Source organism: Quercus suber, unplaced genomic scaffold (assembly GCF_002906115.3).
Source record: "Quercus suber isolate HL8 unplaced genomic scaffold, Cork oak 2.0 scaffold_116, whole genome shotgun sequence".
Classification (NCBI taxonomy): Eukaryota; Viridiplantae; Streptophyta; class Magnoliopsida; order Fagales; family Fagaceae; genus Quercus; species Quercus suber.
This window is the reverse complement of record NW_027069581.1, coordinates 545,934-557,969: the sequence shown is the minus strand read 5'-3', so window position 1 is coordinate 557,969 and position 12,036 is coordinate 545,934. Positions and strand designations below refer to the sequence as shown.

At 32.8% G+C, this 12,036-nt stretch overlaps 1 protein-coding gene across 1 annotated transcript; it reads right to left on the bottom strand.

The window, feature by feature from the left end:
- Positions 1-5,839: 5,839 nt before the first annotated feature.
- Positions 5,840-6,611, bottom strand: LOC112019750 (zinc-finger homeodomain protein 10). The gene has a single exon (XM_024052271.2). It carries the CDS (start codon positions 6,517-6,519, stop codon positions 5,986-5,988), a length of 534 nt encoding a protein of 177 aa, XP_023908039.1. The 5' UTR covers positions 6,520-6,611; the 3' UTR covers positions 5,840-5,985.
- Positions 6,612-12,036: the final 5,425 nt, after the last annotated feature.

The window sequence follows — 12,036 nt, the reverse complement described above, 5'->3', positions numbered from 1 at the left end:
TGTATACTTTTTGAGGGCTGTAGTGAGGTTCTTATGTACTTTTCTTTTCTTTCTTTTACATCTTGTATACCGGTCTTATGACCATTTATTGACATACATTGTACTTTATTTTTGATATATATATGATGATGATGTATATTTCTTCACCTATCTCAACATGTGTTGTTTCTTTTCTATCTTTATACACATGTTTCTTTATGTATGCAATCTTTATATCTATTTCACACATAATGCCTTGATGTGTTATGTTTAAGTGTTTCAAAAAGACAGGTTGTGTAAGTCTACCATGACATGAACTCTCTTCTTGCAAAGTTTTTCAAGAGTTTGTGTTAGTGTAAGATTTGTTTTGTAATTTAACAAGTGATTATTGAAAGCTCAAAAAATATGTTGAAAAACACAAGAGCTGTTTAGACCCCCAAATTAAAATTACGACTTGATTGATTTTATACTAACTTAATACTAAGTGCGGAATAGTGTAAACACAAGCGTATAAGCGAGACAACTACTCTAATCCATATTTAAAGCAACATAGCAGTAAAAATGAAATGAACAAGAGTAGGGAAGAGAGATGCAAACACAGATAACACCGAGATGTGTTATCGAAGAGGAAACCGAAGAACTCGGCGAAAAACCTCTCCGCCGCCCTCCAAGCGGAAATCGATCCACTAGACAATCAGTTGGGATACATGGGTTAGCAAGAGACCCTCCAAGAATAATCTACCCGATGTACCTAAGCCCTCCAAGCTCCTACTCCAACAAAACTTCTCGGAACCGTGTCTTGTCTTAGTTCTCCAGATCCCGCAACAAGCTCCATGTTGCATCTGCCATCATCAGCTTCTTCCAATGCTTCCCAGCAGCACCAAAATGTTGAAGGAAAATCAAAGATGAACGCAACGGAAAATAAATTTTAAACGGATCTACTTCATTCGATATTGATAACACGTACTAAGTAAATTTCAGAATTTGAGAACAAGAGATCGTACCTTGAAGCGGTGAATTTTAAAACAAAGATTGAAGCACTTGGGAATACTTTTAATCTTCAGTCCAATTCCACTAATGCCCAAGATGTGTGCTCTCTCAATTGGTAACAAAGGGATGACTAGTGAGTGACATACACTCACTTCTACACCATTACAATGATGTTTTTTTCACACTTTTATTTCTGTACGTTTTTCCCTTTGTATCTAACCAATTGTCTAATTGGGCTGACCTTTTGGGCCTTTCCAATTGGGCTTAAGTGTGTGGCTTGGAGTGGGACCAAAAGGGACCAATAAGACACTAGCTCCAATGGCCTTTGGGCTTTTTCTGTCAACTCTTGACAAGCTCAAAGTTACCATTAACTATATTTAATACCACTATAAAAATATAGTTGCACTCTAGGCCTTATCAATAAATTATATCCCAAGACTTTATTATACATGCAAACCCCTTCATAAAATATTCGTAGTAATACAAAGTCATTAAATGTAGACTGCCACTTTCTAAATTACTACATCTTAATCCTTGAGTACCTGGTTTAATCCGTTAATGTTATTCATCATATATTTATGAAATCCAATTCCATAAATATATACTTTAGTCTTACTAAAGTGGTTAGGCCTAACTCTCAAAATAACAAACTCATTAAACTTATCTCAAGGGAATACTTTATATCTCCGTTAAGAGACTATGAATTCCATCTTGAGAATACATGTTCCATCAACACTAAATGTGGCTGCCCAACATACTGAGGTTTTGACCATAACTTTATATCTCACTCCTGATATATCAAAGCAACCTACACCTCATGATCAGGTCCATTATTCTCTCAGGATTAAGAGTTCATGCAAATACAAGTCGTGAGATTTATTATTCATTTGACAGTCCTTAGAAAAATAATAAATCTCACAGCGGTCCAGTTCAATATGTCTTAACTCTTAAAACATATTAACACATCAACTAAAAGTCTCCACTTCCATGATCAAGACAAATCATCGTGGTTGATATGTTATAGTCTTCGCAGATGAAATGCCCAATTTCATCACCGACTACGAACTATAATTCTGAGTTTACAAAAAACCTGTGATTTATATCTTCTGTGACTTTTCACATAAATCACATACTATGCATCTCATGGACTAAATGATAATGTCCTAATATTCATGTTACCATTATTTCAGATAATAATAAAACAAATTCATTAAACACAATATTAAGTCATACATAATGTCATACACAATGTCAAACTTAATATCATACATAACATCATACAATAGGATTTAAGGGCACTAATCCTAACAATTGTTACTTAACACTCTGAAAGGGTGTGGTAAGTGTTTGGGCTATCAACCTCTCAATGGTATGGAAATGGAGAGGTAGGAGATGAGGAAATTCCCAAAACAAATGTGTAGAGGATTGTGGGTATAATAATCTCTAACTCTCAAGGTGTTTGGCTAGGGTTTTCTCTCAGAGGCTCTCATCTCAATTTTGGGTAATATGAGTATATATAGTGTGGGTACAGAAAGTGTGATTCAGACTTGACAGGCTGGCAGAACAGAATGCCTTGCAGGTGTCTCACAGGAAGGCCTTACCCGCAAGATACTCGCGAGACACAATTGTCTCCATCTGACCTAACGCTTCGCATTCCAGCATGTGTAGGGCACATGAGTCACTTCGCGGGAAGCTAAGTCACGAGATACCCATGAGAAATCTTCAGTCTTCAAATGCTTGAGTCATCACACTCTTTCTCTCTAACACACAACCCTTATAATGAAATCCCACAATAAATACAGGGTACAATAGATTGAATCTAATTACAATCAAATGTGACACGTAATATAAGCCAACAAAACAAATGGTTGTAAATAATAACTTTACAATCTCCCCCTTTGGCTATTCCGTGACAAAAACCCCTAAAACAGACTCTAAACTTAAACGTGAGTTTGGGAACAGTGACAAAACTCACTCACACCTAATCTAGAAACTGTGAAGCTCTTGAACCATAATGATAAGTATCTCCTGAAACACAACAACACAATTAGTTCATTGTTATGCAGAAAAACTTCAAATGAAAATGGGACAAGCACAAAGCGATCAAGCAGAAATGGAATAAAGCAATAGACCATGGCCTAACCAAAAATGTGTTGGGTTTTTGTATCTCATACAAAAACACACGCAGCGGAAGCAACAAAAAAACGGATCTACTTCAATCATGAAAGATAAACATGTAACCATGAATTCTAGAATCAAAGAATAGAAAGTGTACCTTGATGCAGTGGATTTCAAAACCAAACTTGAGAATACCTTCAATCTTCATCTCAATTCCACATGGTGCCCAAGATGTGTGGTCTCTCAATCAGTCTTTTTGTACATAAACTCTCAAAGAAAAAAAAAAACCTTCTTCTTCTCCTTGTGGAGAAAAACTGATTTCTTTTTTTTTGTATCTTACGTACGTTAAACCATTCTCTTAGTTTCTTTATTTAATAACACTTATTAAATAATGACTGATTCCTAATTGGGTTAGCCTTTTGGGCCTACCCAATTGGGCTTTAGTTTGTGGCTTGAGATGGGACCAAAGGGACCAATAAGACACTAGCTCCAATGGGCCTTGGGCTTTTCCGTCAACTCTTGACAAGTCCAAAGTTACCATTAATTATATTCAATACCACTATAAGAATATACTCAAGGAACCAACAATGAGAAAACCATAAAAAAAAAAAAAAAAAAAAAAAAAAAAGAGGTAATTGGAAGGAGCTTTCAAACCAGCAGTAAAAGATTCCAACTATTTGGGGAAAATGACAAGGATGGAGTGCAACCAAAAGCTGGAAGAAATGGTCAAATAGCTGAAGATCAGCGAACAGAGGGGACCTTGAAATGAAAAACCAGCTAGGGGCTTTCCGCTTGGTCACACCAAAAGTAAGAAGTTATAAGAAAAAAAGGAAATGACCAGCCCCTGAGCAAACTGGCACAACACGAACTCTGAGGGGCAAAAGGGAGAAATCACTGGTACCCCGAAACCCTAGAGCTGCGCTATAAAAGGAGGGAGGAATCCATGCTGAGGGGCATTCAGATTTTGATTCATTGATTGGATTATTTCAATCATTCATTGCCATTTTCTGGATTCCTAGAAAAGATATAGAGCTATAAAAAGAACTCTGTAAAGTTCAAGGAAAACAGAGGAACCGCTCCCGATATCTCTAAGACAGCCACTATAGCACATACTCGGATTCAAAAAATTCAAAATTTGCAAGTCTTAGAAGCTTGAATAGCTATCAAAGTTTGTAATTTTTGAACTTAGTTGAACCTTGTATCACATCTTAGTGAGCACTGTAAACATAACCAAAGAAAATTAATAAAATGCCTCTCATTGATTCAAGGATCCCTATCCCTTTTTTTTACTATATTTTTTGTTGTTGTGCATTTCCTTGCTATTTGAACTGTCATTCAATACAGATATCTTCTCTTGTTAGTTTATTTGTGTTGTAGGAAGCTTGCTTTGTGTACCACTTGGTTCTTAAACAGCCTTTTAGTTGCGGTGAACCAAGCCCAGTCAACCAAGAACAATTATTTGGTCCAGGATCTTTGGGCCACTGTGTTGAGAAAAAAAGGCACTCTCACAAAAGCCAACATAAAACATAGTTGTAAATCACAACTTTACATCTGTCATGAGCTAGCTCTCTTTAAAGATCATTTTTTTCCCAATAAGGCATGAGGCAATGCAAGGGTCAAGCATGCCTATCAAAGTTATAAATTCTATTTTGGTGATATTTTTAATTTACCCATTATTAGAAAAAAAAAAATGGGTTTGGCTTACCTCTAGTATATATATATATATTTTTTTACGAATGTCTCATTCTGTATTAAATACATAATGGCAAGTGGTAGTATGTTTTAATCTCCACATTTTATTTAGTTAGTAAGTAATGTAGCAGTTTCTCATTAAAACAAAAAGATATTTCAATTTAAAAAAAATTAGAAGTAAGCCAAACCCCAAAAAAATATAAGCACCAAAACTGCAAAACACTCCTATATATCGTTTAAAGTTAATTGATATGGTATATATGCATAAATATATAAGTATTCATGAATACAATTTAAAGTTCTTAAATTTAACATAAAATCAAGTATAGTATTAAAAAAAAATTGATAACACTTCGAGTATAAATCAAAATTAGGGCAACTTGTTTTTAGAAAAATTTGACAAACTTATCCCTCAAACTATTGAATAATTAAAGAATATGTATATATATATATATAGCCTTTTCAAACTAGATTAAAACAATCATATTGACCGAACCCCTAATAGGCCGAGAGGATATGAAAATAGAGACTAAAACAAGAGGGAATTTTAAGCTAAATGGAACAGGGGGGTTAAGCATTTTGGCATAGCTGTTCTCAGCAGAAATATAACAAAATCAATATTTTTGATGTGTACGTCCAAGTGTAGTTCCAACCTGAATTTTATCATGAAAGTTCGAAATTCTTTTTATGTTGATTTTTGTCATATAACAATCAAGAAACAAGTTCGTTAATTTGTTCTTAATTAACTAAAAATAAGGACAGTCACTGTGCTAAGAAGAATTCATTCATTGAATTTCTCCATATGTGATTCACACAACATGTGAACGTATAGGATGGACTTCCTCTCAAAAGTGTGTCGCCACTCGCCATTACATACTGCCGGTTAAAGACTTAAAAACTAAATCTTAAAAATCAGATCAAAATGTCACAAACGTATGGATGAGAATTAAACTTCTTATCATCGATCATCTCAACGAAATTTAGTGCTACATCCCAAAATTCCTGGATGGTAACTGGCCTTGACGATTCACCACATTTTTTGTTAGACAAGGAATGTTAATTAAGAAAAAGAAAGTAAATATATATATAATAGAGCTGCATATTTTCCTTAGTCAGAAAGCAAGGATAAATAACAATCAAATGTCAATTAGAAAGAAAAAGAAAAAGAAAAAAAATTATTCACTCACCCTCTCTCTCTCTCTCTCTCTACTGAGTGAGAGATGAGGCATTGCCTGTGGACGCAGAAGATGAAGAGGAAGAGTTCTTGTGATTATGCATCCAGACTTTGAAGACTTGCCTACTGACCCCAACTCCTCTACAAAACCTCTCAATCTCATCCTCAAGATCCTTCCTTTGTAGCTTCCACCCAAGCTTCTCAGCAAATGCCAGCATCTTCTCCTTCTGATCTGGTGTGAACTTGGTCCTGAACCTCTTCTTGCTAGAGCTCCTCTCTCCAAGCTCACTGCCCCCACTGTAGTCCATAAGGTCTGCGGTGGTGGTATCTGCAGAAGGGTCACGGCTAGTACAGCTGAGTACCAGTCCTCTACCATGTGGGGGTACATAGGTGACCTTGCGGTGAAAGTTGCGGTGACACCCACATGCTGCACATTGTAGGCTTCCATGAGAGATGTCATCTAGCGTGAACTCTCCACAGCCATCTGTGGCATAGCTCCCTAGACTCGCTGCATGATTTCTCAAGCACTCTCTGTATATATCATTTGTGTTATTGTCACCCTCCATCTCTCTCTGTCTCTCAAAGGTTCTATCCTGTTTGATACTATATAATGGATCAAAGGAGGCTTTGAAATTACAATCATGCTCCTTGCCCTTCGTGGCTAGGATAGATAGGATATATACAGTAATACACTGTCCACGCGTTGTAGCTTTTTATCTACTTACGAACAAAAAAAAAAAAGCTTTTATCTACTTGCACTGTGTATGTGTAACGTCATAGTTATTTTTAGTTGTTACTGTGAGAGAGTATGACAGTGATTATTATTGCAGACTTCGTTTATACATGTCACTTATTTCATGCGTTAAATATGAACATACTAAAAAAAAAATTTGAATAATTTGTGTAAAATTATGGAACTATTTTTGATAAACTGGAAAATTTTTACACAAAAGCAAAAGCTATGAATATTGTGAATATGAAATGTACAATAGTGAATGCATATGCAAAATATTTTTCTTTTATCATGCAAGCCTTTCTAGTTTCTACAGTACATTATGAGCTTTTATTTTCTCTGTCACTTTTATGTTTTAAATGCGGACATTATATTTTCAACTTGTAAAATGTGTACATTAGCGTATCAACTGTAAATATTGTGTAAAAACAATGGATATAAAATGAGTGTAAAAACCTATTTTTTGGCTGCGTATTGCAATTTGGGCAATTTTACAAATGTGAAATGTGACGCTCCATTTGTTTCGATGGAAAACCTTGTGTAAAGATAGTTTTTCAGTATTTGGTAGTATCAAAAAAAAAAAAAAAATTAAAGGAAACCTATATTTAGTCAACAAAAAAAGTATGCTTATTTTAGGGATTGTTTTCCATTACATTTTTTTGGAAAACAACTCTATCTCATTGCAAACTAAATAAGGAAAGTTATGAGGTTGTTTTTCAACTCATTTAAAGTTATTACCAAATATTGAAAAATAAGATAGTTTTATAGAAAATGATTCTTGGAAAATGATTCGTTTTCTAAAAAACATTATTATTGAAACAAATAAATAGAATCTTTATTCTTGGCAAAAAATTGGACGTACTCTAGCTAGTAGTTAATTTAAAATGGGGGCTGAAAATTTGATTAATTCCAGAAATTATTTTCTTCTCCATTGTGAAAATAATGCTTAGTTTATTTAATTAAACAAGTTTAGTTCCAATGATATACTTCTCTCTTATAAGAGTAAATTGAAGGGTCGTGCGGGTAGTCAATTTAAGATCCATATGTATAACATAACAAAGGCTAAGTTTTACAACCATTTTGTAACTTTTGTTGATCTACTCTTCTTCTTCTTCTTCTTCTTCTTCTTTTAATTTAATAACGACTTCATCTTGTTATGTTAATTATTGGTAAAAAAAAAAAAAATGTTATTAGAATGGTATTACACTTAGATTAAGTTAAAGTAAAATTTCTATCTTATAAAAAAATATATATATATTACCACTTTAGTCATGTAAAATGTTTTTCTTAAAGGTTGGACACTTTAATGCTAGGTAGCATTCCTTTTATGAAAGCTCTTGGAATTGGCTCATATATATTTTTGTACCAACTACGAAACAGTAAAATAAATCGTATTTTGGGGATTTGAACCGGATAAATCTATGTTATATATAAACATTGTTGTAACCCTAATGTCTCATATAGTGAACTAGTAGTCATTTGTCATGTGGTTGTTGCCGCACAAAATTTGTACATGAATTTATCTCTTTTTTTAATCTTCCTTATATTGATTATTCACAACAAAAGCCAAATTCTTTGTTCTTCCTCAATTTTTTTTTTTTTTTTTTTTTTCGTTTTAAGAACCTTGCGAAAATCGAAATCTTACAGTAATTTTTTAATAAAATGGGTTCAAGTGATCAGTTGCATTATTTAATCACATGGACTTTGGAAAGTAAGTTTTCCTCCGATCCCCTAGGCCTAGTGTGCATCAATTTATTACCTTGACTTGATTCATCAGGCTTTGGATGGGAAAAAGTAGTTCTCATTCCATATAGCTAATTAATATGATAGTTTGATATATCTTTCCCTTTTTTTTTTTTTTTGAGAAAGATGGTTTGATATATCATATAAGAAAGAAAGAAAGAAAGAAAGAAATATTTGTGAAGCATAGGCAGTCAAAGTAATTCGTGGCTAGCCTTAGCAGCATCACATGGCATATTTATATTTATAAATTGTGGAGGAGAAATTAGGAGCATTTAAAATGGAACATACATAGTTGGATTGTCACTTGGTTCATGAACTCAAAAAATTGAGTATTAAAAATAGGGTTTAAGACAACTTGGTTCATGAACGCAAGAATTGTGTATTAAATAGGTTTAAGACAACATTATTTCTTCTGTCCCAGTCGTCGAATCTTGCAATAAGGTGAAGGAAAAGGAAAAGGAAATGGAAATGGAAATGAAAATGAAATCCCTCTAAACTAAAACAATGGGCTCCTGACTCCTGACTCCTGACTCCTGACTCCAACATCATCCAAAAATATCAGCTAAAGCTTTAGCGGGCCCGTGAACGTTTTTTTTTGCAATAATTCACTTTGGGAATGCAGAAAAAAAAAATCGTCGGGAATTTCATAATTTAACACATGCTCCCCAGTCCTCTCTTTTTTGTACTCTTGTTTGATGCAATTGCTAGAGAAATTCCATATATACTACATCTCATCTACACACCAATCATACCACGTACGTATGAACTGTGCTCCTCATCCCTTTGGATCTTATTGCTCTTAATTTGCATATATAAAAATGCAGTGACTGGTGCTATTAATTTCCAGCTACAAAAGATGGTTCATTTGCACTAAATTCTCATTTTTATGGAGTTCGGGAGAGATAATTGGTAGGTTCTATCATAGTAATAACGATTTTTACATACACAAAATATCACATAAATTAAAATTGTGTTTTTAAAAACATGATTTCACAGTTTAAATGATATCATATTTTTAAAACTCGATTTCGTAAGAAAGTGTGTAATAGGCTAATAGCAAATATGTAATAAAAAATTTTCAGTACGTACTACAACTAGGAAGTTTGATCACCATATTTAAAAAAAAAAAGAATTCACGATCTTGGATCTGTAATTCGCCACTTTTGGTGGAAGTGACTTCGAATTATACTGAAAATATATTGCATATTATTATTATTAGTATTAGTTAGAATAATCTTAATTTAACAGTGTTCTTGTCATCTAATTAATAAGATATTTAATATTGAATTTCATGTACACCACGAAGGAAGCAAAATTAACATATATAAATGTTAGTATCTCTTTAATTAATATAGTATATATGTATAGATAGACTGTATAAAATTAATAAGAAGATGGCAAGGATATCAAATGAATGGTAGGCAAGAGGAAGGGTATATAGTGATAAGGGTGTGAGCTGGATGTGGAATGGTGTGTAACATATATATTGAATGGGAAATGGGAAATGGGAAATGGAAGGGGGGGCAAAGTTTTCCTGTTGATGATGTGTGGGAATAATAATAATAATAATGTTGTTCGCTTTTTTGGACCCTTGCTTTGTTTCCTTTTCTCCACTCAGACTCAGTGTGCGTGTTGTCATTGTAATTGTAGTCATATGACCTTGTGTACAGTGGAAGGAAAACCACAAGAGAAACAGTGACTGGAGAGCTGTATTATTAAGGCTGCAAACACTCTGAATTGCTAAAAAGCTACTGCCTGGTCCAAACTTGGGGGTCGTAGTCCTTTCCTCTCTGGCTTGTAATGCAAGTGAAAATTTGGCTTAAAAGAAAAGTGATCCTTCTTTTGTCGAAAATCGAAATGATTGATTTTCACGTGGAACAGATCAGGGTTCAACTCCAAATGTTTTTTTTACTATTTTGTTGACTTAAAAGACATTTGAAAAATAAATTAACCTTTTTTTTTTGTTTTAAGAGTGTTTCAATTTCACTCTATAACGTTCATTTTTTATAATTGCATTCTTTGTCATTAGATCAAAATACCAATTAGTTTTTTGTGTAACCATCAAAGATAATAATTTTGAAACCTGAACCGCTTAATGAACCGTAAAAATGAAAAGTTTAAAATTTTTGAGGTTAAACTAGAATCAAAACTAGGGTAAACCGTGATGACATCATAATTAATTTATTACTTATTTAAAATATAAATAAATATATTAAATTAGTAAAAATTGAAAATTTTACTAAAATAGTCCAAAATAAGTATAGATAATTATATAACTTTCTTAATACAAATGAGAATTATTAAATTCTAAGAAAACATAAATAGATATTGAGTTTCTAAATTATCTTAAGTCATGACAAAGCACAGTAATTTTTATGGGCAAATTACAGTAAACCTACACGTGATTTGACCTGTTTACACCTTGCCTACCCATAGTTTAAAACTTAACACTTTGCCTACCTGTATTTAACTCTGTTTAGTTTTCATTGTTCACGTAAAATAATCTGCAAGCGCACAGAATCGTAACAAGTAGTAAAGTGTTTTTAGAAAACGAATGTCGAACCCACAGGGATTAACTATGTTATTGAATACCGAAATTTACTAAATTAAGTACTCTTTGGAAAATCGAAAATAGATGGAACGTTCTACTATTTGAATTAAATTAAACTATTTAATAAAAATAAATCTATGAATAAAAAATTAACAAAGCATAAAATCTAAAAGTGTAAAAATATGATAAGAATGGATCTAGAGCAGTTGATTTCACCTAACAAATCCCACACAATTTATTCTTCCTAATTATTAAATTCTAATAATCTCCCGTTGATGATTAAAAATTCCTTAAGTATTCAATATCTTCTCTTGAAGAGGAGGATCTGAGGGCAAAGGCGAGAGCTTCATGTTGATCAACCATCAGATGAAAGACATAAGTTTTATTTGTTTTCTTTTCAGTTTTATTATGAACTAAATTTTATTTTCTAGAGCGTTGATGTAGTCTAGCAATGAACACACAATTTATATTCTGAATTATTTTATTTTTAATATTTCCATGATTGAGTGTTTAATTCTTATTCTTAATGCTTACTATTTTTTACGAATTATGGTTTGATCAATTGAATTACAATGAGACCGAGAGGTGATTTGTTATTTTAGTTCTAGAATTAAACACCATTAGTTGAGCGAAAGTAGAGATGCTTTACCGCGACTAGTGTGATTTTTCAAAAAATTCAAAGTACGTAATGAGTCTCCAATTAATTAAATTCACATAGAGATATGGAATTGTTAGTTGAAGATATTTTTAATATTATTCGAGAGAAGATATTGAATACTTAAGGAATTTTTAATCATCAACGGGAGATTATTAGAATTTAATAATTAGGAAGAATAAATTGTGTGGGATTTGTTAGGTGAAATCAACTGCTCTAGATCCATTCTTATCATATTTTTACACTTTTAGATTTTACGCTTTGTTAATTTTTTATTCATAGATTTATTTTTATTAAATAGTTTAATTTAATTCAAATAGTAGAACGTTCCATCTATTTTCGATTTTCCAAATAGTACTTAATTTAGTAAATTTCGGTATTCAATAACATAGTTAATCCCT